At 48.0% G+C, this 26,480-nt stretch overlaps 2 protein-coding genes across 2 annotated transcripts in view; both read left to right on the top strand.

Annotated features, from left to right (window-relative positions):
• Positions 1-5,408, top strand: part of LOC119227281 (connector enhancer of kinase suppressor of ras 3-like) — a 36,877-nt gene extending 31,469 nt beyond the window's left edge. The window contains exons 16-25 of the mRNA XM_037485927.2: positions 366-419; positions 997-1,036; positions 1,418-1,587; positions 2,183-2,256; positions 2,744-2,815; positions 2,909-2,973; positions 3,132-3,256; positions 3,390-3,768; positions 4,046-4,236; positions 4,380-5,408. Of these exons, the coding sequence (XP_037341824.2) occupies positions 366-419; positions 997-1,036; positions 1,418-1,587; positions 2,183-2,256; positions 2,744-2,815; positions 2,909-2,973; positions 3,132-3,256; positions 3,390-3,768; positions 4,046-4,236; positions 4,380-4,580 (1,371 nt within the window). The 3' untranslated portion in view covers positions 4,581-5,408. The remainder of the gene's footprint in view (positions 1-365; positions 420-996; positions 1,037-1,417; positions 1,588-2,182; positions 2,257-2,743; positions 2,816-2,908; positions 2,974-3,131; positions 3,257-3,389; positions 3,769-4,045; positions 4,237-4,379) is intronic.
• A 607-nt stretch (positions 5,409-6,015) lies between these two features.
• Positions 6,016-23,241, top strand: scaf8 (SR-related CTD-associated factor 8). The gene is made up of 20 exons (XM_037485985.2): positions 6,016-6,172; positions 7,110-7,193; positions 15,521-15,565; positions 15,681-15,842; positions 16,212-16,368; positions 16,470-16,597; positions 16,726-16,902; positions 17,011-17,090; positions 17,195-17,306; positions 17,472-17,606; positions 17,802-17,911; positions 18,078-18,271; positions 18,358-18,458; positions 18,537-18,650; positions 18,774-18,930; positions 19,093-19,223; positions 19,309-19,450; positions 19,537-19,575; positions 19,713-19,907; positions 19,999-23,241. Exons 1-20 carry the CDS (start codon positions 6,143-6,145, stop codon positions 22,005-22,007), a joined length of 4,302 nt encoding a protein of 1,433 aa, XP_037341882.2. The 5' UTR covers positions 6,016-6,142; the 3' UTR covers positions 22,008-23,241.
• Positions 23,242-26,480: the final 3,239 nt, after the last annotated feature.

Here is a 26,480-nt window from a genome sequence, read left to right as displayed (position 1 = left end):
AGAAGCTTTTTAATCACCGATACCATGAGGCAGTGTGTGTTCTACTGTGTGTGTCACCGGCTGACCTGCTGACCGTGACGCTGCAGGTGTGAGTCACTGCTGTTCATCAGAATTTACCAATTCCATCTTTTCTTTGCTCTCTGGCTTCTGTTTCTGTAGGACACGTCTTTTTCAACTCACTTTCAATTCACATTTCTGTGTCTGTTCTTCCTTTTTGAAAAAAAAAAAAAAAGAAAAAGAAAATTGCGAAACCATGCCTTTTGACGGACATCACTTCCTCTGGTCCAATGCCTTTTTTGCTCCTCCGTCACTAACGGTGTGAACCGACGGATCGTAAGGTGCATCTTTTTCTTGTCTTCCAACAGGCTGCCTTCCCCATATCTGTGCCCCCGTCTATGGCTGCCGATGACTACAACCCTGTGAGTGTTTCCTCCTTGTTCTCCCCTTTAATTAAACAGAAACCCTAAACTGAACTACCTCCACTTCTCCTATTTCCTTTTTTTTTTTAAATTCATTTTGAGGAGTTTAAAGGAGACGGAAAAAAAGAGTGCCTTGAAGGTATTTTTTCCCCCCACAATGCTCTGCAGGTAGTATGTTGTGTTCAGATAATTAGCTGCCAATGGACCCGAGTGAAGACACAGCGGTTACCACACACTCACAGATTAGATTTGGATCTCAGAGCTACTGAAGAATTATGGGTAACCTTTCACATCTGCAAAGTTAAAAAAAACAAGGTTAGGACGGAAAAAAAGAGAGTAGACGAGTCACAGATGAGGATGTTGTAGAGCGGTTGTGGGGGGGGGGTGTGCTCGTTTGCGTGCGGGGAGATAAGAGAGAACGGTAGCGAGAGAGAGAGAGCGAGAGAGAGAGAGCGCGCATGTGACAGGATGTTTCCGCAAAGCTTCGCCTTCATCGCCGCGGGGCCCCTGAGGAACCGAGGCCTCGGGTGCGTCTCTCCAGTCTGACGTTTGCCTCCTCTGCTCTGCTTCCCCGAAGGTCTCCCTCCGCCACAAGTCCAAGAGGAAGACCCGAGGAGGTAGGTCTCCACCCTTGGTGCCGTGTGTGGGAACTGGCGGGGTGTCCGTTTGATCTCTCGGTGTCTTGAAGTCCGTCTGTGCCGACTCTTTGTGTTTTAATGCCCTCCATCTTCTGGCTGATTCATACGTGGAACAGGTAGGCGGAACGTGGCTTTGCATTCAAATCAAGGACGTTGTTCAGGGGAATAAAAAAAAAAAAACTGGGGCGTAAAACTGATTTCGGTCTCTGCAACCGGTCTGCTTCCTCCAGTGCTATACCTGCGTTTAACTGTGGCTTTGCTTCTCCGCGGACAAAAGGAAAGGAAGTGGACGGGGACGGGGGGGGGGGGGGGCGGGCGGTTCCCAGTCCATTCATGTGCACGTTGTCGTTCCTTGCGCAGGCGATGGCACGATGAGCAGGAGACGGATCTCGGTCAAAGAGCTCGGCGCCCCCGACCACCAGGGCTGGTTGTACAGGAAGAAAGAGAGCAAAGGCTTCCTGGCCATCAAATGGAAGAAGTACTGGTTCGTGCTGAAGAAGACGGCCCTCTACTGGTACACCAACCAGCTGGTGAGTGATACCGCTGTTGACAGAAACTCCCGTCAGCAGCTCTTGTTCCTCAAAAAACCCACCGGGTCACCAGGGTAAAGGTTTCCCTCTCGAAATGTGCTCCTTCTTCCAGTCAAGCCCTCTGCTGAGCCTCTGCTTCATGGACTACTTTCACTCTTTCAGAGGACAGGGCTGGAGGTTATCTATATTTCTGCAAACCACTTCCAACGATGCCTTTTTGTTTGGTCTCTCAATGTCTTTTGGCAAACAATGGAATTTAATTTAAATGACAGAGGATTTATTCATCAGAGGTAGGAAGGGGGGGGGGGCAGATGAGTCACGCTCGTTTCTGCCCCAGGGTGTCATGATGCCCGCCTGTCGCTGCGGCGTCACGGCGCGTTCCAGGAAGGCGTCGGTATCACTGTCTGTTCCCCCCCCTCCCCAAGATGGGCGTACGCAACTTAACCGACGACCTGACAACCCGCTTCGGGAAATAGAAGAAGTCGCCCCCCTTCCCCCCCCCCCCCCCCCCCCCCCGCTGCAATGCGAGCGGGCAGGTGTCCTCGTCAGGAAGTGGTCTGACCTCATCCGCTGTTGTTCAATCTGTGTGTTGCAGGCGGAGAAGGCTGAAGGCTACATGGACCTCACCAACTTCACCATCGACAGAGCCATCGAGTGCAAGAAGAAACAGTAAGCCAGTGGTTCGGTGCCGGGAAGCGGAGAATGAGCCGTACATTTGTTTGTTTGTTTGTTCATTTATTGTGGCAGCTTGAAAAGGAACGGGAGGGTTCACCCTCGTACGGTAATGGGGAAGTGCACGGGTCAAGTGATCTGAAACTGATCCATGAAGAACAAAAACCAGCGAGGTTAACTGCCAGCGTACATACAGGTGAAACTCGAATTTTGATGATTATGGCAGCTTACGAAAACCCCACCATGTTCTGAGATTTTGAATTTGGGGTTTTCATAAGCTGTATGCCATAATCATTGAAGTAGCTTGAAGTATCTTACTTTTCTTGTAATGAGTCTATATATTAGTTTCACCTTTTTAAGTTGAACCACTGAAAGTAATGAGCTTTTGCACGATATTCTAATTTTTTTGAGTTTCACCTGTACATTCCAGTTTGTTTTTCACTCCCGTCACAGCTGCTCTCCGTGTGCTTCTCCCCCCGCGCAGTGCCTTCAAAGCGTGCCACCCACACGTCATGATGTTTTACTTTGCTGCCGAGGGCCACGAGGAGATGAACCTGTAAGTCGTACCTCCATTCCATGCGCTTCTTTTTAGAAAGTGTCTTGTCAAACGTTATATTACAATATTTTGTGTTTTGTTCTTTTGTGGCAGATGGTTGAATAAGCTCGGCCTGGCCTCCATTAAATACCAGCCAATGGATCCAAACGCCGCAGTCGGTGAGCAACTGCCCTCAACTTTGTACACACTGCCAACATTTTTATAATAACCATTTATTAATTAGACTTATTTAGAATAAGTGTTTTCACCTGGATGTGTGTGTGTGTGTGTGTGTTGTGGCGTCTGACTTGTGCATGTGTGTCTTTTGGGTGTCCAGAGTGTTACAGTGAAGCCAGTGACCACGAAGAAGCCGAGAGCACAGAGATCCCCCCCCCACCGTACTGTGAACAAACCCTGCGGGACTCCGTGGACTCATCCGGTCCGCCAGGGTCCTCCAATCGGGTCGGTCACGTCTCCTCGTCCCTCGTGCATTTTCTGGAGCCAACCATTGAAATTTGACGGCGTGTGATTTTTAAATTTTTTATTATTGCCTCCCCCGTACGTTGCGTGTGACGCCAGTGCGTTTGTATTTCAGGATACCCTCCCTCCCCCCTACTCGCCCGCGGCCCCCGGCGAAGCCAACGGCTCGCTCTCGTCGCCCGTCAGCACGATGACGTCACAGAGCTCCGCCTCGTCGCTCGCCAAGCAGCGGCAGTCCTGGTTGGACCTGGTGTCGCAGGCGGCCCCTCCCGGCGCGGAGGCCGGGCCGGTGGTGGCGGCGGCGGCGGAGGCGGTGGCGTGCTCGGTTCAAGTGCACCTGCACAGACCGCCGCGGGAGGGGGCGGGACACGGGGAGGAGCCACAGGTGCTGGGGGACTCGTCTCATTCGGGGCCTTCGGGGACGGGGTCCCCCGAAGAGAGCCCCGCGGCGCAGGGAGAGGCTCGGGTGGCGGTTTCGGGCGCTGGAAGCGAGGGTGAGACTTTATTCTCCTCCTAGAATTGGTCTGGGGATTTGTATTATTACACAATGTGTGCGTTTTAAAAATATATATATATTTTCTTTTGAAGTTATTTCCGTTGTATCACTTTCGCTTTTGTAAACAGCAGAGATGTGTCTCACACATTTGGCTCTGCAGCACTGATGCACCAGAGATTTATGTTGTTGTTTTTTTGCAGTCTTTTGCAGTTAGTCAATGCAATCTTTGTGAGGACGCCCGTGGTGATGACGCAGTCTCACCTTATTCGTTGCAGGGGATGGTGTCAACGGCTCGGATGAGATGGAGAAGCTCTACATTCACCTCAAAGAGGCCAGCCTCTCCCCAATAGGAGATCGGAAGCCATCTACCAAGAGGGAATTCAGGGCGTCCTTTGTCAAACGCTGTAAAAACCACGCTGTAAACGATAAACTTCACCTCGTCAGGACTCTCAACAGCACGTTAAAGGTACATTTTGGGGTTTTGTAATCGCACTTTGGATTTCGTGTCACACCATTGCGGTACGCGCCTGGTGTGTGTGATAACTTGGCCAGCTATGTGCGATCGTTTAATTTCCCCCATTTTCTTAACTCCCGTGTTTTGCGGCACAGTCCAAAGAGGCGGACCTACAGGCGATAGATCAGGTGCTGTCGGAACCGGGGCTTACCTCAAGAATGTTCAGAGAGTGGAAGGACAACAATGTGCCTTTGGTGCAGGAGATCTGTCTCAAACTGGACCAGCAGGTGGCATCGGAGGCCACGGAAGCTGCAGCATCAGTCATTGCTGCTCCAGTGGTGGAGACCAGTTTATAAAGACTCCTCCTGACTGGTTTTACTGGGTTTGGACTCGGGAAGGACTTCACATATTTCGGAGGCACGCACTGCTGTTTTCCATTGAGACTACTGTTCTGTATCAGCAGACGTTAAATACTAATAGACAAGTAACTGGATCAATGAAGAAGTGTTTTTTAAGTTCCTAAATGTATATAATGCAGGTATTTACATGATTAGCAGATCACATTAAAATGTGAAATGTGTCATAGTATTACTTTTACTGTTGAATTTGGAATGATAGCAAATTTTACAAGTTTTTGTTTTTACCTTGTAATTTCCAAGAACCTTTTCATGTAATGTTTTAATATTTGAAATGATGGCGTACATTGTGAAAATGGAGCCATTGTTGTCTTTGCAGTATGTTTTATGCTTTGGTTTCATCAGTAGTGAACCAATTTGAAGTGTTACTGTTCAGTCAATTACTGGTGCCATGTACCATCACTGCCTGATACACATGTTTTATACAGCAACTCTTTCAAATTATTGGTAAATGTTGTTTGCCCAAATGAAATTGTGTCATCATACTTGAAAGCTGAACACCAGGGTATGTGCTAATTGAATAAATGTTGGTCACGAGTCATAATTTCAGTTTTCATTTTTTTTTAAAGTGGCTAATGGCTACATTTGCGTTCCACTTAACCGAAACAAACTATTTTAAGAATGGAGAATTCCAACCTACTCAACATTGACAGTACCATGCAACTTAATATTGTATTGCAAACCAATGCTGTGTACAGTCTATTGGGACTTTAGGCTGGGTGTAGTATGATTACTTAGCATTTAAACACACGATGCGTGGGGAGGGGGGGGGAATAAAAAATAGCGCGCCATATATTCCGTAAGGGCCAAACCACCTCAGGCCCCTGCAATCAAGTCCAGCCCTCACCCTGCACCAGTTACACATGAGAAGCAGCACGTTATTCAGACATGATGGAAGGCTGTGAGGGGCCCAACAAAGCTGTAGTTCACTCTGGGTTTTGTTTCACATGTTGTGCATGTTAAACAGGACTTCAGTGTATAAAAAAAAAAATAATTAAAAAATGTACAGTTGGTGTACTGTAATTTCTATTCTGGTGTGACAGTTTGTGAGTTGTTTGTATACAGGGAAATAAAGTGCTAATACGAGAACAAACATGCTCAACTTTATCCAAATGTCACCATAGGAGATTGTGTGTGTGTGTGTGTGTGTGTGTGTGTGTGTGTGTGTGTGTGTGTGTGTGTGTGTGTGTGTGTGTGTGTGTGTGTGTGTGTGTGTGTGTGTGTGTGTGTGTGTGTGTGTGTGTGTGTGTGTGTGTGTGTGTGTGTGTTTTCGCAGCAACCGCGTCTGTGAAACGAAAGGAAAAGGCGCAGGGGATTATTTTGGTGCCACTAGTAGTGTCCCCAAACTGGCGCTAGGAGTCGTTGCTCTGTGCAGATTTCTTGTTGGGGTTATGCGCCATATTGGCAGTCTCCTCCATCTCGCCAAGCGTCGAGCATGCATGCCTCTAACCGGTTATTGAGGAGAAATCTGTAAATATTTACAGTCACCTGCGAGCGACACCATGGAGGCCGTCAAAGCCTTCAACAATGAGGTTTGTTGGAAACCGTCGCACCACTCGGAGCCCGTTGAGATTACAATAAACGTTGTATTCTTCACCTTTTTCGGTAGCTAGTATGCTAACTTTAGCATCTAGCAGCGGGGAGGAGGGTAGCCTCACACAAGGCCGCTGTTTGTGCACAACAATACGGCGTTTACGTTAACGTTATTCGCTGGCCTTTTAAACCGGACGCCACTGACTACAGCTATGAAGATAATATGCTTATTAACACACACACCGTGCGCGGTCGCCGGTAAATGAGCCGATATTTCCCACGGACTATTTTAACGTTATTCCCCTACGGTTAACGTTAACCCAACCGCTAACGTTAGCTACACGTTAGCAACACCGCCTCAGTTGTGCGGTAACTTGGGCTAACGTTAACTAGCATTAAGTGAACGCTGTGTGGACGTGGAGGGGACGGGGTGCCGCCTCACAATCACAGTGCCATTTTTTTTTAGCCAGGCATTGATTGCCATGTTACGTCTGACCAAATGCGTTTCACACAGACTACGGGTAGCCTGGTTAGCTCACGGCTACAGTACTAAGGGTCGTTAGCTCACCGTAGGTTCACCGTTAACACTAGCATTAGCCACCCAGGGGGGGGGGAGCTCAAAGCTAGCTATGCTAGCGCATCTCATTTGTCTGCATTGACACTGATGTTTGTCTCCTGGTGCCAACGCTTCACTCAGCATCCACTCGTAGTTATTCAAAAGTAACACGAATTGGATAACGCAATTAAACGCGGACGGTTATTTGAATAGTGCCCAAAAAAAACAAATGCATCATCTAGTGATGAACAAAATGACGGTTTTTCATACGGTGGATGATGCTCTCCAGGCTGTTTGCTTGTTATAACGCTTGAATTGGTGTTTTGTTTTAGTAGTTAATTACATGTAATTTACAAATGTGTTTTTCTGTTACTTTCCAGCTGTACTCATTAAATGAGTACAAGCCACCCATCTCCAAGGCCAAGATGACCCAGATCACAAAGTCTGGAATCAAAGCTATAAAAGTAAGTATGTAGTGTTAAAGCTCAAGGCAGGTAATGGGGAGTAAAGGAATGGTTATGAAAGAGAAATCTCTTTGATTCTCCAAAATATCTGCTTAACCATCAAGGTAGTATGATTTTTCTGGGTTTTAGTTTTAAAACTTTGGTAAAATTAGTCAAAACAAGTCTGATTTTCAAAAAAATTTGAGTCATTAAAGGTGTTTTTCATTCACAAATGACTGACTATAACCTATATAATAGGTCTTGACTTCTATTTCCAATATAAAACTTGTTTTTTAAACCCAAACTAAACTATAATATTTACCTGCATTAATAAGACACTTCCTTACATACAACAACACAGTACTACTTTATTTAATGTCGACCAACTTGTGGTTTGATAAATTAAAATAAATCATAAACTCAAGCTAACCTGGACACCCAGATGAAAATGACTCTTTGATCAATATTGAATTATTATGTCAGTGTCAATATGCCCTTGTACTTTTCAACTAGCTGTCTGACGAAATATCAGCTCAGATTAACTTTAGATTTTCACATCTTTATTCCCTTGTGAATAAAAGACACAGGGGTTTGTATACATATTTCATCTTCAGATGACTTTTCTTTGATTAGTTCCTTTTAGATATCACATTAGTTACACAGGATTCTGTTACACCTCCCATACCTCTTTGTGTTCTGTAAAGCCTTGAGGCCGAAGCTCCCGTCTCACCAGATTGTAGCTTATTTTTGGGCTCCAAACTAAGGGAGGCAGTGAGAAGGCACTATGTTTAGTGGAATAAATAAATGAAGGTGATAGGTTAACATGCAAGCCCAAACATGTAAAGATTGATGCATAACGGTCCACGTTTGAACCAAGATCAAATTTCCATATGGGGAGCCCACACTATGCTGGGCCCTGGGCACGGATTAATACTGCTTATGTTGAGGTGAACAGAGTTTTGCTTAAGTAGAGTTTTGCTGCAGGAATCCGTCTTTCATTGTTTGGGACACAATTAAGCGTTTAAAAAAACATTTAACACGATAGTGTGGTTTTTAGCAGTTTTGTGATTTCATGTAAAAATCATATCATATATAACACAAAGAACGATTCTATGAATTATTATCACTATTTTCTGGGGATTTTAGTATTGAGATATAGTTGAAGGCACCTATTTATTTTTGGTCGGATTACTGTCGCACCCTAAACATGCCGGTTTTAATTACTGTTAAAATTGGAAACACATTCCAAATTAAATTATCTTGTCAACTAATGTTTGCAAAATATTATGTTAATTATGGCTTCAAACAGAAAAGGGAATAATTCCACAACATCTGTAATGACGGCACCTGGTCCAAACCGACAGCACCGCGTTGTGTCATGTAAATAAGCCACTTACCGCTCAGCTGTGCTCTCTTGATCAGACCCAAGAAGTAACCACTTAACACTTAATAAATCAGCCCCATCGCCGTCTTTTGCCTCTCTGTTTAAAGCAAACGGCCGGGAAAGAGAAAAGAACCAGGGCGTCCGATAGGTTCAGCGCTGCCTTACTTGATGCCTGTTGGATCGCTGCTCACTGGACGTAACGCGCAAACATAGAGACTTAAATAATTGGAACCTGTGTGCTTTTTGAAGGCCGTGTTCTTTTAGGACAAAACATTTAACAGCTTTACGCATGAAACAAGCGGCCTTTTCACTCACTTTTGATTGTGTGCACAGCTTTGATGTTTCTAATAGCACAAATAGAATGATTTAAAGTGAGGAAAGGGAGACAGCAAGCGCAAAATATAAGGGCCCCGAGGCCATCATTCATTTGATCATGTTCACTTCTAAATCGCCTGCTGTCACACGTCCACACGACGGTGCTTCAGAGATGAAGATAAAGGAATAATCCTCCCGTGTTTTCACAAAGAGTTTACACAGCACTTAATTATGCATTTTATATTAAATTCTCACTCTTGGAAACGTAAGAAAATTGACTGAGGCTTTTTGTGCGACCCGTGTGTCGACACGTGGACATGACAAACCAAAGAAATACCGCTGGTCAGTTTGTGATTCCAATACTTGGTCTCAGGAGGGAATCTGTCACCGATGCACAAGCAAAATCGTTCCCCTAATTTAGTCTAAAAAGCTTCTTGTAAAGCTTGTGAGGCCATTTGAAGGACACCAGTCCTTGACCTCGCCTCCTCTGATGCCTCCCCCCCCCCCCCGATTCCTGTTTGCGCTCTTGTCTCTGAAGGATCTGCTGTGCTTGTGCTGTTGCTTGACAATAACTCCCGTTTCCCCTTCCCTCAGCAGCGCTCCCAGCTCCCCCAGAGCACTGAAAGGGAAGCAGGAGGATGGGGTGGAGAGAGTTACACAGAGATAAGAGAGTCCCTTACCGGCTTAGGTAGGAGTAACGGGTTGTTTCCCCACGGAGATGAACAAAGACTTCAAATTGTTCCAAACTTGATTTGGGTTTTTTTTTTTTGTTGCTGTTTCAGTTGTTGGCTTTGTGCTCTTGGCGCTCTAGATGGCGATGTCTGTGCCGTGGTCTGATCGATGCACCCGCCCCCTCTGGGCGGTCGGGTCGGGTCGGATCCGCAGTGGCTTCGCGCTGAATGTCGATGGTGTTTGATCCGTCATTAGCTGATGCGAGGGGGTTTAAATGCAGGAGCGATGAGGATGCAGATCAGACAAGTGGCCTTTGGGGATTTATTCCTGTTTAACCTCTGAATTGGAGGCAAAAAAAAAAAAAAACCCTACACCGTTTCAGCATTCGTCCTCAAGACACCAAACATCACACACGCAGTGTAATAATTTCACAATTTGTAGTCTGAGCAGAATCTCAGTCGCTGGTAGTCGACGAGTTGGTGTCGTGTTTATTAACATGGGGATTTTTTGTCCCCGGGTGTTGTCTGTCTCCAGGGGGATAAACCCAGAGTGTTTTCTTTTGACAGAGTTGATTTTTGACAAAGTGTCGAATCGGCTGATGCTGTTTTGGTATTTTTTTTCTCTGTATTTCAGTCACTGTTTCAAGTGCTGATTTTTACAAACAAACGAATGTATTATTTTATAAACACATTTACAGCTTTACCTTTATTCACCCCATGTCCATTTATGTCCAAAGTGCTTTTATGCATTGCCTCTTGAAAGGTTTGCTATCGCTGTCTCTTCACTCTGCATTAGTGGAGAGGATGAGACTTTACTGATGAGACAGAGGGGATTTCTTTCTCATCCCGTTGTCATTACTCAAGTTGCTTTGTAGATTCGGATTATTTAAATATAAGTATCTAAATATAAATCAACTGATATACTATGATGTATTATTAGTCATTAGGTGTATCCCGACCTAAATATACCCGACAGTTTTAGGTAGTTAACGTGAAATGATTCACTTCAATGTCCCTTGGAGTTTTGCCAGCTTTGCACTAAAGGTCTTTTATTTTCGGAGAATACACACGTTTACAAACTAAACTATACTAAATTGTGATATGACTCATTATAGGATATGTCCTTTATTGTTGCACAGCCGCACCACAGACGTGGACTGTCTCTTTTATTTTTGCGTGCTGGGGGTCCGGCCTAAATTCTTTCTGTCTTCTCCTCTTTCCTGAAATCCTGAGTCGTGAAATTGTATTTGGATTGATTGTTTCACATGTGGGATTTATACTTGTTGCTCTCTGAGTAGTTTGTGCATTTTGTGCATTTAAGGCAACAATCCTTCAAATTGTGGATTTTATAACTCATTCGGTCTCACTTTGTAATGCTTTGATAGTAAGATAACATGATCATTCATCATGAGCTCATCGAGGATCGATTTTGTCTTTTTCTTTTTTAGAGGAACTTCCCCCACTTGATACCTGGAGCACAATGTGTCCATCAAACTCCATATTTTATTGTTTAATTTAAAATAAACAACACCCCCAAATAACTTGTCAGACAAAGCTTGTAATACACGGACGAAAAGTCTGGGATATTATTTATATAAATATATATATATTTCCACCAATTATCACATCATTTTAACTGAGTAGTCCAGAGCAGTAATTAAGCAGCACACAACCATTTTCTATGTAAAATATAGTTGAGTAATGATTACCTGATCGAAAGATACAGTACTTTGATGCTACTCTGCACTTCAATTTAAATAACTAAAGATCCCATTTGGCTGTTACTTCTGGCTGTTGGCTTCTCTTACTATTATTACATACTTTTACATATCTTTTTAATGCTGTCCTCCCACTTGTAACTTGTTTTACTTTAGTCAAAGATCTTACCACCTCCTGACGGGAACGTTGTGGGCGCCTTTGACAAATGGAAATAGTGTTGCACGCGGCTGTTTTTTTTTTTACATATTCCAGTTGTGACTCTAAAGGAACGTTTACATTTCCTATAACTCTGCAATCTGTACGGATCACACGTCTGAGCCGGGGATTATTCACGCCGTTTACCCCCCCCCCCAAAAAAATCACATTGTGGAATGAAGTGTTACTGTCAATCAGCACATCGTCTCCTATCTCTTAATGACGTTCTACAAAGAACCACCACTCCGCGTGGAGAGTTGCATTACGGTGCGTTCAGGGTCTGTCTGTGTGCAAACAGAAAAACAAAACAACGTGATCTGTATGTGACCATTTATGATCTGTTGCACCAGTACTCGCTGAAGGACTCTGCTCGTGTCTTCTAACCAAAAGCTCCTAACCGTACTGTAACCAGCAAGACCACAGAAACCCCAAAATAGTCGCACTGTAGCCGTAGTTGTTGAGACGACAACCAGCTTTTGACGCAGAGCTTCACTTGAGGAGGAAGTCGTGGAACATTGGAGTGGATGTAAAGTGCATGTTGTCCCCTGTGTGGATGTGCAACGCGCTTACTCTTTGTCTTCATGTCTTTGTTGCACACACCGGTTCGATGGAAGCTGTACTTTGTTGCAACGGGTTTACAGATTTATTTTTGTAACTTGTGACTCATTATACAGAAGTTCTTTCGCCCTCCTTTTTTAAACCTAATGTCCCCAGTTTAAACTAATAATCGGGAGAATCCCTCTTTGTTTGATGTGATTTGACCTTCTGTTACCTTCCGTCCTAGATGGGGAATTTTTCCTCCCGTACATTTTTCCTTTTCCTCATTACAACTGGAGAGCTTAAGAGTGCGCGTTCTTTATGGTGGACAACTTTGCTGTGTGTTACTTTTTCATTTTTTAACATTCCTCATACTTTAAAAACGGGGGGAGTAGAGATCCCAAAGTTGAAGTGGAGATGACGCTGTTGAAAGCAGCGACAGGCTTGATGAGGATTTATCGATTTAAAAAAAAAAAAAAATGTTATGGTGTGCGTTTGTTTTGCGACTCGTCATGTGATGGAACCCTTTCATGTCATTTCCAAATGCATTAGTAGTTCTGTTTTGTCCTGTTCCTGCTAAACAAAGGACTGTCAATTTATTTTAATTCAACAAAGTCAATTTTTGAATAAATTCAGAAAAATGATTTTATTCAACTTGAGGATAACAGGCTGACAGCCGAAGCAAAATCTGAAAAGAAACTAATAAAATAAGATCTTCAAATATATTTATAGATTTATTTGCATTGATGAAAAATCCAGGAATGGCTCTTTTCCTAATGATATGTTGGCCAATACTTAATCTAATTATATCTTGTGTTTGAGGGTGGAACAGCATCTAATCTCCACTTGCTGAACTTAGTACCCACTGAGTGGTCTATTTATCTAAGCTGGGTTTTTGAGTATTTAATAACTTGCTATCATCTCAAGTATCAATACGGGCTGTTGAGTTATTGCACTGCGATCTTTTCACTGACTTCATTGCAGACTTCAGCCAGGTTTACTGCTTATTAGCAAGATAACTGGTGCGTCTTGTCAATACGCCCGCGACCCAAATCAATAATGTCCTGTCACGGCGAGTCTTCCTCGTGCCTCGGTGCCGGCTCAGAGTTAAGTAGCCGAGCAACAGAGATGCTTTGGGACATTACTCAGCATAGCTTCTGCTTTTAAAAAAACATTTTTTTAGCTATGTTGTTTTCTTTCAGTTTGTGTTCTGAGTTTTAATTTGGACATTTATTTTAAGTGTTGATTGGAAAAGGATAACTGACGACGCCTTTCCTCAAAGACGTTGTTTTGTTTTTGAGAACGTGCAATATTAATTAACAGATACTGAAACGTCACATCACTCTGGTTCTAAGCGTCTGATGTCCTACGCTGCACGTTGTGGTTTTTGTGCTTTTATACAATTGAAATGAAGTGTCCCTGAGCAAGACACCTGACCCCTAATTGCTCCGCAGGCAAAATGTAACGCATGGGTTATGATGCAACGCAAGTCGCTTTGGATAAAAGCGTCAGCGAAATGACATGTAATGTAATAATGTTGTTCCAGATGTTCTGGTTGATGAGGAACCATAAACTGTGGTCTCTGGTTCTCTGACTCCATCTGCTGGCTGATTGTAGAACTGGAGCTTTTGATCAGATCATCTTGTGAGGCTAAAGAGACGTCATTTGTTTTCTTTAAAAACCAAGTGTAATAAAAGTCTGCACAGCAATGTCCATTTTTCTGCAATATCTAAAGGTTGAATGTGTACTACTTTATTGTCATTGTTTTAAACTTTAACGTGCATGGTTTTTGAACCTGTGCTGCACATTTGTCCTGAGCTTGGGCCACACGACCTGCTTGAGTCGTGCATCTGCACCGCTTGCATTTCATTTCATTTTTTTAACACCTAACATGGAAGTATTTTTTATTGTTTTTATTCCATGGACGGATTCCCTTTGTTATAAAATATTTGCACGTCATTGTATTATGTGTCATTTAGGTGTTTGTGTTAAGGAGAACTAAATGGCCAATAAGTGGGTTTTATGATCAGAGATTTTAAAGAAAGTAATCTACAAAGAAATGTGTCTTCTTTATTAAATCTTTTCACATAGCAACATTTGAGCTGTATAAAGCAATGACTCTACGCTGTTTGCACAAATCAACACGTGTGCATGTTGGCGCTGGTGTTTTCCGGGATTAACAGACCAAAATCTGTTCAAACTGCTCTGCTTGTTTTCATCCTCCACCACGGTTCATTGATGTCTTTTGAAAAAGTGTGGTACAATATTCCAAAGCAATGAGCCCAGAATCAGAGTGAATCGCAGGGCCTCCCGCGCGCATCCTCCTCCGCCGACATTTGTCCTGCTAACGTGGGAGGGGCTTATGCACAGTCCCGCCTCTACCTGTCACTCATTATCCACAGCATCAGACCAGTTTGCAGTCCGCTGATAATATTACTCGTCGTAATCCGTTATGTCTTTGTGACATCAGGAGCATTGAACTGGTTTCCCCCTTGTGGGTCCGGTTGATGCCGGGGGCTTATAGTGCGTGTAACTTTGTGTTTAATCCTCTCGGTGTGTGTACTTCAGCACACACAAACTTAGTTTTCTTCTTCCCACTCAGATGAAGTTTGTCGTTTTGATTAAAGTTACAATGTTTACAAGATGATCAGTTAAGTGCAGAGACGTGGAGTCCACCAGCTGATTAGGACTGGCTGTGACGGTCAATATTCGTCTCCTGACCTTTAACAAACTGGCCATAGGGGTAAAACTGTTAGGTGTAGTCTTCTCAGTAATAGACAAGGCACAGCACACCAGATGGAAGCAGATCTGCCCCCCCCCTTACATACACACATTATGCAAGGAGAGGTGATTTTGCAGAAAAAGTGAGCTCCATAATAATTGGCTAATTGTTTATTAACTTCACAACTGCAGTGAAGTCCATGTGTACGCACGCAGCTTATCAATATGAGCGGAAACTAGTCTGTCTTCAGCTCCAGTTTTGGACAAACAATGGATGATTTTAACGGTGTCTGCAGAGCTGTCGGATCGCCTCTTGCCGGCCGGCTTGCTTTTATGTTAAAACGGCTCCTTTTGAATGAAGAGCGCACCGACTGGACCAGTAATGACGTTGACGTTCTGGTCGTTCAGATTTGAGTTTTAGTTACTTTTTCGTTAACACACGTGGGTGCTGAATATTTGTTGAATAGCGGGTAACATTGACCAGAAGAAGATTGTTGTATGTTTTAGAAATGTTCACCTGTTTGTGGCCTTCTGTCTGACAGCTGCTCTGGTTTTCTGTTACACGTGTGGATTAATAATAACAATCATCTTCTACACTCCCTCTTACCCGATGCAAAAAGAATAGTTTTTTCTCACAAAAATGTATTCCATCTCTCTCTCTCTCACCCCACGACACCAAGGAATTTACCTTCAACCACAATTACATGTCGCCGTCGACATGAGGATAAACGGCTGGCAAGACATTATCTAAAGTTCACAGAACTGCAGTCACTCAAAATGTCCCCTTTCCTCTGCTTCCCTTTCAGTTCTACAAGCATGTGGTCCAGAGTGTGGAGAAGTTCATTCTAAAGGTGAGCTCGGGAAGAAAAAGGAAGACGATGTGACTTTGAAAACACGCACAATGCGTCTGTAATACATTTCATGAATTGAATTGTATCAAAACATCCTCCGCTCCTGTCTCCTCAGTGCAAACCGGAGTACAAGGTCCCCGGGCTGTATGTCGTCGACTCCATCGTCAGGCAGTCGCGTCACCAGTTTGGCACGGAGAAGGACGTTTTCGCCCCGCGCTTCAGCAAGAATATCATTGCAACGTTCCAGCAGCTCTACCGCTGCCCTTCAGATGACAAGGTGCCACCTTTTTTACTGGCCACGTGTGTTCATCTCTGTCATCAGACACTGTGATGCATGCCACCGGTTTACAGAAACTAGTACTTTGAGCAACAGATCAGGGATTATATCAATATGGATATTTTCCTCTCGATTCTATTGGTGGAAGTGAAACTAACCGGTTCACTGTATCCTATCATCTTCTTACATTATACATGTGTAGGGCTTTTAGTTCTTGTCCCACATTACCATGGGTTAATATGTCAAGACAAACAACAAAAATGCCTTGGACTTTCTTTAAAATCACCACTCCTCTTCACCGGGCCTCGTGTGTTTGCATTTTATCGTCATGCGAAAGCTGCTTTTTTTTCACCCCTCCTCCGTTTTCAGAGTAAGATCGTGCGAGTCCTGAACCTGTGGCAAAAGAATGCGGTCTTCAAGAGTGACATCATCCAGCCCCTGCTGGACATGGCGGCAGGGATCGCCCCGCCCAGCATCACGCCCGTCACGTCCTGCAGCTCCGCTCCAGTCAATAACGCCACACCTGGTCAGTCGGAGTGCACTGATTAAAATGGTCACATCACTGGCTTTCCTCAAAGTCCACGTTACCACGCCTCTGTTTGTGTGTGTGTGTGTGTGTGTGTCCAGGCACCCCGGCTACCCCGGCTACTCCGGCCAACATAGTCCAGGGTCTGCCAGACTGGGCTTCCCAGATCACCAACACAGACACCGTGGCTGCTGTCGCTCAGATCCTACAGAGTCCCCAAGGACAGCAGGTTAGTGAGCATTGACAAACCCAGCGTCTGAGACCACGAACCCCAGTGAAACCACTGCCTAGTCCTCTTTGCTGGAGTGGAACGTGCACTTTTCCGTCCTACATGCCGTGCGTTATCGCCTGCCGCAGCTGCAGCAGCTGGTGCAGAGTCTCCAGATGCAGCAGCAGAAGCCCCAGCCGTCGCTGCTGCAGGCCTTGGACGCCGGCCTGGTGGTTCAGCTGCAGGCGCTGACGGCTCAGCTCACCGCGGCCGCCACTGCAAACAGCCTGAACCCCCTGGAGCAGAGGGTGTCCTCGTTCAATAAGGTAGCGCCGCAGGCAGCAGGTAAAAGTTTCTCCTGCGCCGCGTGTCGGCGGCTGCCTCCTCATGCGATGATTTTTCATCCCCCCCCCCCCCCACCCCCCCCCCCCCAGAAGCTGCTGGGTCCATTCGATTTTGGGAATGATTCAGAACGCGGGGAAGATTCCAAAAAAGACTCTTCTTCGTCTCAGTTGTAAGTTTCAGTTTCAATTTCTCCCGCACTAAAAGTCACCAGTGGAGTCCTTTCGTTGTGTCGACCACATTGAGTGACCTAATGGAGCTGCTGACCACTTCCAGGCCGATGGTGTCAGAGCCCATCAACAGCTCCCTCTTCCACCAGCTGGCCGAGCAGCTACAGCAGCAGAACCTGGAACAGTTTCAGAAGCAGCTTTTGGAGCACCAGCAGAAGGTACACACACACACACACACACAGCCTGATAACGCCAATGACATACCATTTCAAAACTTTGTCCCCCCACAACACGATAGGACTAAAAAATAAATAGTTGTGATTATAAACATGTCTAGACTCTAAATACACATCAAAGTTATACTTTTCTTTCTATTGGGCCAGGCGATGAGTGGAGATGGGCAGGACTCAATCTTTGGGCACGAAAACTCTGTTGCTTCTGCTCAGAGCAGCAGCAGCCAGCAGCAGCTTCCTGAGCCAGACAACAAGCTGGATGACACCATCGATAACCAACAGCAGGTACGCAAGCCCAGTAGCACCAAAACCTGTGAATAACACTCATTTCATTTCGTTTCTAAATGCATTGAAAGTTTGTTCATTCCAGTGTAGGCCCAGACTAATAACTGCAGCATATTATATTACATGGTATTTCTGTCGAGACAGGTGTGATCTGATTAGGGGTGCTGTGATATGAGATCTTTATTTCTACTTTAGGACATGGATCTGGACGAGGGCCCCGACGGTATGGAGGAGGAGATCTTTGAGTCGGATGAGAAGAAGAACGCAAGCACGCGTTCCCGAACGCGCTCACGGTCGCGCTCTAGGTCAGTTCCACATTGTTTTGTGTCAAAAATCTTTTTATCTCCAATAGTTCTTGTCACATTTCTGGATTGTCTGTTGGTTTAAGTTGAATGAGCTGGACAGACGCTCCACAGGGGCTGCCCCCGCGGTGTGAAAACATGAAAAGAATGAAACCTTTTCTTCCTCCAGGTCTCCCAAGAGGAGAAGATCCAGGTCCCGCTCTGGCTCGCGCAAGCGCAAACACCGCAAGCGCTCGCGCTCGCGCTCCAGAGAGCGCAAGAGGAAGTCCTCGCGGTCCTACTCGAGCGAAAGGCGCGCTCGGGAACGAGAGAAGGAGCGGCAGAAGAAGGGGCTTCCTCCCATCCGATCCAAAACTCTCAGTGGTAGGTGGAAGCCTTTTGTGATTTTTATGTACGTAGTCGTATTGTTTCATGGAGATTAACCGGTCTCCCCTCTTACCTGTGTCCAGTGTGCAGCACGACCCTGTGGGTTGGCCAGGTGGACAAAAAGGCCACTCAGCAAGACCTGACCAATTTGTTTGAGGAGTTTGGCCAGATCGAGTCCATCAATGTAAGTAAACTGTCTGTTTTCTGCGACCCATGTACGGCGTAGCGTAATCGCTCTGTGTGTGCGCGCGTGTGTCATCAGATGATCCCTCCTCGAGGCTGTGCCTACATCTGCATGGTCCACAGACAGGATGCGTACCGCGCACGCCAGAAGCTCAGCACGGGCTCCTTCAAGATTGGATCCAAAATCATCAAGGTAACCATTGATCATGCCCTTTGAAATGTCTCCACTAACCCCCGTCACATGGATCCTCACGCTCCCTGCAATAAAAAAAAAAAAGGGCATTTCTTGACCTTCTTGTGTGTGTGTGTGATCCAGATTGCATGGGCTCTGAACAAAGGGGTGAAGCAGGAGTACAAGCAGTTTTGGGATGTAGACCTGGGCGTCACCTACATACCGTGGGAGAAGCTGAAGCTGGATGACCTGGAGGACTTTGCCGAGGGAGGGATCATCGACCAGGAGACCGTTAACGACGGTGAAAAGAAACCCATTAACACACTTACTCATTTAAAAAAACAAAGTCTGACTCCTCCGTAGTGCTTGTGCAGTTTATAAGTAGGACGGGCTGGCAGGTTTGTACACACGAAGAAGGCATGAGACAGAGGTTGGACGACGGTTTAAATGTTTATTTCTGCAGAGTGGGAAGCAAACAAGAATGCTGAGCCAGCCAAGGAAGTATCAAGTCAGCCTTTAAGCGCGGAGCCCACAGCAGCATCCAACGCGCAGACCGAGACCTACAACCAGCCGGCCGCCATGATGCCCGTGCAGGTACCGTCTCCACCCCGCGGCACGACATTGTCTATGTTTGTCAAAAGAAAACGATAGAATAGATGATTCCGTTTCTGTTATGTAGCTCCCAGTGGCCCAGTCCGTTCCCAATGCCGTCGGCTTGGTGCCGCCCACCTTCCCCGTCACCATGGGCATCCCGCCGCCGGGCTACGGGCCGCCGCCCCCCTTCATACGGGCTGGCTTCAACGCCTCGCAGCCTCCGCCAGGTAAATTGACGGTCGCATGGAGACATTGTGTAAGTGATGCATCCGACCTGCAGATGATCCAAAGGAACCTTTTTTCTGCCTTCCAGGTTTTCTGCAGGCGGCCGCCATGGTCTCAGCAGCTACTTGTGAGTTCGTACGACACGTCACCCTGATAACTAGAACACGCTTATGGTTTTTATATCGGTGCTTTCAGCTGGTTTTTTTTTTTGAGTGAATCGGTTTTGTCTTTGGGCTGTGATCACATCTTGTGGTTTTTCTGCAGCGTTAGTGCAGCCTTCGTTGGCGGCCAGCCAAGACGCTGTCAACGAATCGCCATTCAGTGGTATGATTCCTCCGTCCGGCGGCTTCATGGCCGGAGTGTTCAACCCAGTGGGAGTCCACGGTCAGCAGGCCACCAATGAGAAGGCGTTGCAGTCTGCGGACGCCATGGATGCCGCTGCGGAGCTGACCCTGCAAGGTGAGGAGCGGCTCCCTGCACGAGAGTTCAGTTTGTAGTTTGTACATTTTGTCAAGCTGAGCGGAACCTAAACGTGTACCTCGGTCCCCAGGCATGCAGAATGCGGTGCGCAGCGGGATGGGCCTCCTCGGGATGCACCCCACCGCTTCGCTCACCCACCAGCTGCATCAGTCGGGTCTGACCGGACCGAGAATGTCCGGCCTGCTGCCTCTCGACGTGCGACCCGGCCTCCTCCAACCGGGGGCCGCCGGCCGCTTCCCGCTGCTCATGCAGCCGGGCCCCGTCCACCAGGCCGCTGGCCTGCTCGAGAGTTCCCTCCAGGCTCAAGCCCGCGCCAGGGCCCCCTTCTCCCAGCTGGACCCCTTCAACCGGGCCCCCAACCATAACAACGAGAATATATCCAAGCCAGAAGATGAGTCCTCCTCAGGAGCTGATGAGGGCAAAGACCAGGACTACCGCTTCCCTCCAATGGAAAAGCACGGCACGGGCCTGCTGAGGACCCCTCCACCAGAGCAAAGGGAGCCTCTTGGAGGTGGCGGCGGCGGCGGAGCAGCAGGAGGAGGAGGAGCAGGAGGTGGAGGAGCAGGAGGTGGAGGCGGAGGAGGAGGAGGCAGGCCGCCCTTGCTCCAGACGCCCGGGACGCAGCCAGCCAGAACCAGCCTAGTGGGCCGTCTGCAGGCACTTGCCGGCTTCACTCCTGAGAGCCGCTGGAACCAGACCAGAGGGGACTTTGATGAGCGGGACGGCATGCGGGGGGGCCTACAGGCCCCCGGGGGCTCAAAGGGCTTCCAGGAAGAGAGGCCCACGCCCGGGCAGAACTTCCCCAGCCGCTTTGAAAGCCGCCCTGGGACCGCGGCAGCAGGGGCAGCGGCAGCTGGTGTTTCGGGCAGCGGCGGGGCTGCTGGGGGGCCGCAGGCCTGGAACCGTAGCGGCGGTGCCGTCGCAGCTTTCGACAGCGAACTTCACCAAGACCTTGATGAGCGAAGACGCCCGTGGGACAGGCAAAGGGACAGAGACGAGAGAGATTTTGACTTCAGGAGGGACATGAACGGCAACAGCAACCGGCACAGCAGAGAGCGGGAGAGAGAGCGCGAAAGAGACCGGGACCGGGACCGGGAGCGAGGCAGAGACCGCACCAGAGAGCACGAACGCGACAGAGACCGCGACAAAGAGAGGGAGCGCGAGAGGGAGCGGGAGCGCGGGGGCTGGACACCGCTCCTCCCTCTGCCCACACCTCTGCTTCCCACCCCGCCCCTTAATCCCAACCTGACCCTGAACCAAGGCAAGCTGCTCGCGCCGCTCAAATTGAACCCCCAGATTCAGCCCCGATTCCAGTCCCCGCTGCTGGCCCAAGCTCAGGCCAAGGCACCGCTCTCCGGTCTGAGTCAGCCGCCACCGCCCCCCCAAGCGCAGGCCGAGTCTCCGCCTCCATCGCAGGGCCAGGAAGCTCCGTCCGAGACGTGCGGGGCGCAGTCCCCCCCCGCGGCGGCCCAGTCGCCGGACGAGTCGTCCGGCAAAGCTCGAAGCCCGTCGACTCGAGCCGAGTCGTCGCCGCCGCAGCCCGAGACCCCTCCCCAAATCGACTCCCCGTCCCAGCCCGAGACTCTGTCCCCCGCCCGGTCCAGAGCCAGCGCTTCTCCGGACACTGAGACCCCGAGCCAGGCCTCGCCGCCGCTTGAGGCCTCGTCCCAGGACTCACCACCCGTGGCCTTCGCGCATGCTGCCAGCCCCCTCGAAGAGACTCCCTCTCTGGGGGAGGGGGACGAGGACGAGGACAAGGACGAGGAGGAGGAGGAGGAGGAGTCGTCGCAGGAGAAAGCCTCCTCGCCCCAACCCCGGTGGGTCAACGGAGGCGGGATGGACAATAGCACTGCGGCTGAATCTACGCCCGAGAGCTCCGCCGAGAGCTCCCCCCGCCGCTCTCCCGAGCCCCCCGGTGGAGCCTCCCCCGGTGAAGCCTCCCCCGGTTCCGCGCTCCCCGAGAGTGAGCCGGAGCCGCTCGCCTCCCCCGAGGACGTAGACAATGCACAGAGCGAGCCCGAGGAGGACGCTGCGAGTCAGCCAGTGGTAGACACTGTCACAGACACTGAGGGGACATAATCATCACTCAGTAGGTAAAAGATCATTTTGTAAAGTTGTCTCTTCTTCTCTGTGCTCGTGTCAGCAAACCACCACACGGGACACGCCGAATACTGACTCACATCAGTTACTGTCTTATAAAAAATGATTTTATCTCTCACAAATACCAGTGTAATTAAATAGAAAGCTTGTTAGCTGATTTATTGATAGACTATTTTCTTTGTGTTTGTATTTACATTTTCATTTACAAGTTGTAATGCCAACCCCACTCGTTTTTAATTGATCCAAACTTGGCAAATTTTATCCAATAGCCGACCAAAATGTTTTGAATGGTTCATGGGGGAAAAATGCGCTTTGACCTTCCTATGGAAGAGAGAAAAACATCCCGGCTGTCGGACGAAGGATTGAACACAGTCGCACACAATACTTGGGCAGTTTCTGGTCCAATTCCTGTCTCCTCTTCTTTTAAAATGCTGCTGCAAAGTTTTCAGTGAAATGCTTTTGTGGTGTCCTGCTTTTCTGTTTCTACGCAGAAAAAAAAAAAACCGAAACCGAATGGCGTGCATACAGTGAGACGAGTACAGCTGCTTATAATTGGAAAAGATGAACATTTACAAAAATGAAAACGTGACCATGTTGTATTCCCCCAAAAATAAATGTCTGTAATTTGTTTTCCAATTACACAGTGAACACAAACACCAAAATACAAGCCAGGGGGCGGAGAAAAAGAACTGAGGGAAATCTCTTGTTGGGTGCATTTTGTTTTAGTTTTAAATAAACATGCTTTGTCTGTTTTAAAACCACATGCTTTAGGACTGTTTTCTGACCCGAGGACGAGTGGAATCTGAGGCTGCTTCACAGGCTCATGCTCGGTCGGTTGGGTTTTGTTTTTTAGTTTTAGTTTCTGACTACTTGAGCCTGTATATCCCCCCCCCCCCTCCCCCTCCAAGCTTTTTCGCTGGGTGACTGTTGAGGACGGGATTGTGCCTTTCTTTCTTTTTTTTTCTCGTTTTGAACACGGTGCTAACCGCACACAATCGACTGACCTTCCGGTCGCCTTGTACGCCGCTCGTTTTTTTTTCTCGTGCATGCAGGGCCTGCAGCCATGTTTTAACCTCTCTTGTCTCTCTATTGTCATTTCTCACTTTGCTGTCGAGACACACTACTAAACAAAAACCCCATAGTGTGCTGCTGTTCTCTTGGAACACAATGTCTACTACAGGAGTTGTGATGTTGAATAAAAGTTCAAAAGGTGCACCACGGTTTTACCCCTCTTCACTGTCGGCGAATGCCGAGCCGATAAAGACGCCGCCGAAGCCTCAGGCCCGAGATAACCGAACCGGTCAAAAATGAGATTAGGAGACCAGGGCTCACTAATAGGCGGAGCTGCAACCCACGGCTAATTAGGGATTGGACGTTTAACATTCTACAGACAGTTTGTTCTCGCATGGCGAGCTACAGAAAGAGACCAGAGCCTTTATCCAAGAACCCAAGGTGTAAAACCGGTTAGTTTGTCCTTCCCACATCTGTCTCTCAAGCTTGTGATTATTTAAGAGGCGCCACTAGTCAATGTTAGAGCTGGTTCCAATGAGCACAGATTACCTTATTCTTCCAGCCGAGTAAAAAAGAAAGATGATAAATATCCAGATGTTCGTTAATTAAATGCTCTTTATTTAATTTGACTACATACAGATGTTGACGTAAATGGCCCCAAATCTGCAATGATGTTCCACACCCTTTGCAAAGGAGGGGGCTGGGGGGGGGGGAGAATCTCTCGACCCCTTTATTTGAATAACCCACATTGGTTCTAAACTTCTTTAGTCTCTTACAGACAACAACAAACTACCCGCGAGACCTGAGATCCATTTCCACCGCGTCCAATACACTCCGATGGCCTCAATCCACACCTAGCAATAAAGGTGCCGATGACCCCCCCCCCCCCACTAAAGCTTCCTATAGTAGAATATAGATATGTAGAGCAGCCATCTGGCACTGAACAAAAAGGGGGTTAGTAAATGAGTGGTGGGAGAGATGCTGGTTCCCCCTTTGCCCCCCCCCGCCCTCCCCCACCCCACCTCTCTATCCTTCACTGCTACAGCGTGAGGAGGTGCTTGCGCAGCACATGTGCCGGCGCAGAGCGCTGCTGATTTACGGGGCCGGCTGGCGACGCGAGGCACGAGCCGGGAGGATCCGCCCCCCGCACCGCGGCGTCTGCTGGCGCCCATTGGGCGCTCGTTATTTTTACACAGAAGAAGACAAATAATAATAAAAAATTGAAAAACGACGGGAGAGGAGCAGCTCGACGCGCCGCATAATACCTTTTCCCTCCAATTACACCCCCAGTTAATCCTGCAAATCCAAACATGAAAACAAATGTCACCGCTTGGCTCCTGATTTGGCATCTGGAGACCTGTGAGAGGGGATAAAGGCCGGCTCATAAATACCCCGCAGTGACTCGGGTCCCTGTACATTTCCAGCTGCCAAAGGCCCGTCCGGCCATCCGGGTCGGGGGCCTCCTGCTGACCTCCCCCAACAAAGATTTGACAGGCTGAGGACTGTCTAAATCAAACCCCTATCTGCCTCGAAACAGACACGCACTCTGCGGCAGTTAAAAAAAAAAAAAAAAAAATCCCCACTCCACGGAGCGCCAGCATCCTTTCGGCGATTTATCTCCTGGGGAATAGAGGACATGAAAGCTAATGTGGATTAGGTTCCCTTCCCCTGCTCCCCTCAAACGTCAAAGACAGGCGCAACCAGCGGAACCGGTCCCTCCCGAGTCCAGCGGGTCTCCACACGTTGTACAAAACCCAGAGCCAACCCCGTGGGAACCGAGCAAAGCGGGTCTGACCTTTTAGTTGAGCATTAGCCCCCCCCCAATCCCCGTGCACGTGCAACCAAGGAGACCGCAACGTTTTAACTGCGCGTCCACGTGGTATCTGCTTATTGCTGTTAGAGGGGCCGAGAAGTTCCCCGCTGCAAGGAGGTCAATCAGTCAGGATGAAGCAGGAAGGAGAGTGAGCTTTTTTTTAATGTGACGTGTGAGAATTGTTAAATTTTAGGACTCTTTCTGGTATAAAAGAGAGCGGTGGTGCATTTCCACAGCAGCTACTGTTCTCCTGTTGCCGCGCACACCTCGGCGCCTGCAGTACCGCGCCCGGCCACCGGGGGTCAGTGTGGCACCGCAGCTCTTTCGGCCGTGTGTGTCGTTGGTGCAGACTGGCGTCTTGAAGTGCGACAATCTCAAAGAAATCTGCAGTGCTCACCTCTTTCTCTCTCTCTCTCTTACTTCTTCCGCTTCGCCCTCGCTGAAACAAAGACATTTTAAGAAGGAAAAAAAAGAGCCCACCAGTGCCACGGTGAAGCACGTGAGACCGCGTGAATTTCAAAAGGACAACAGGCGGGACGACAGAGCGCGTCACAATGTTGCCACGCGAAATCTCCGCGGTGCCACCGTGCGGATAAACGCTTTCCCGGGCCTCCCACGGGTCGATACCGGGACGCTTTGATAAATGCAACGAGGTCCTTTCAGCGTGAGACTTGGCCCCGTCTCTCTCTCTCTCTCTCTCTCTCTCTCTCTCTCTCTCTCTCTCTCTCTCAACTGCCCCCGATGCCGCATTCTTAAATGATTAAAGCTATCGATTAAGTCCTCCCGAAGCCTCCCCACCAAAATCAGCCCCTATCTATCAGCCTTGGCCAGATACCAAGATATCACATTCGCACACCGCGGCGTGGTGGGGGGGGTCGCCGTGGCCCACTCGCGCGAATAAGTGCGCGCGACAGATGGAGGAAATAAGCAGAGCGATCCATCTTCTGTCTACCTGGTTATGCAGGAGACGAATCCCCGTATCTCTGCGCGCTCTGCAGTCCCAGCAATTACTCACGTGTGTGTGTGCGTGTGTGTGCGCGCTTCCTCAGCCCGGCTCCCCCTTATCAGAGCCACCACACTCCTACAGAGGCAGGCCGGGGGGGTCCATGGTTCCCTTTCACCCTTTGGTGCCTTGTTCAGGGTCACCCGCAGACTGTCAATGTTGGTCCACCTCTTCGGTGGACGTCTTTCTGCCCAGAGCCGTCCGGTATCCGTGGTGACCCGATACTGACTTTAGTGGTCCCCTCGCGTCTCCTCCAGAGGCCCCCATGAGCTTGACAGTAGTAGGTTGTTCCTAAATGTCCAGAAACAAGACTCTTAAGTGTTGTCTTGGCCTGACAACACAACGTCTCACGTGGGGACCAAACGCATCGTCCAACACAACGTAACGCACCCTTCACGTGTAGGTCGCCAAAGACCTTTCTAGACCTTTTAACACCACAACCCATTCCCAACTACTTTACCACAAACGATGAATATGAAAGAAAAAAAACCCAGGACTGTAGACATGTTCTTTTTAGCATGTGTGTACATGCAGTGATCAGCAGGAGTTGACTCAATCCACACGAGTGTTGCTCCACTTTTGTTTTCGCAGGTAGCAATATGTCATCGTCCCTTCGTTTCCTCCT

This window comes from Pungitius pungitius, chromosome 14, assembly GCF_949316345.1.
Source record: "Pungitius pungitius chromosome 14, fPunPun2.1, whole genome shotgun sequence".
Classification (NCBI taxonomy): domain Eukaryota; kingdom Metazoa; phylum Chordata; class Actinopteri; order Perciformes; family Gasterosteidae; genus Pungitius; species Pungitius pungitius.
This window is presented reverse-complemented; position numbering and strand designations above follow the sequence as displayed.

What these genes read in the sequence shown, in the direction of transcription:
- scaf8 (XM_037485985.2), top strand. Translation starts at nt 6,143, where the DNA reads ATGGAGGCCGTCAAAGCCTTCAACAATGAG. An exon ending in GCTGCCCTTCAGATGACAAG is followed by an intron (nt 15,843 to 16,211) that starts GTGCCACCTTTT and finishes CTCCGTTTTCAG; the next exon opens with AGTAAGATCGTGCGAGTCCT. An exon ending in AGAGTCCCCAAGGACAGCAG is followed by an intron (nt 16,598 to 16,725) that starts GTTAGTGAGCAT and finishes CGCCTGCCGCAG; the next exon opens with CTGCAGCAGCTGGTGCAGAG.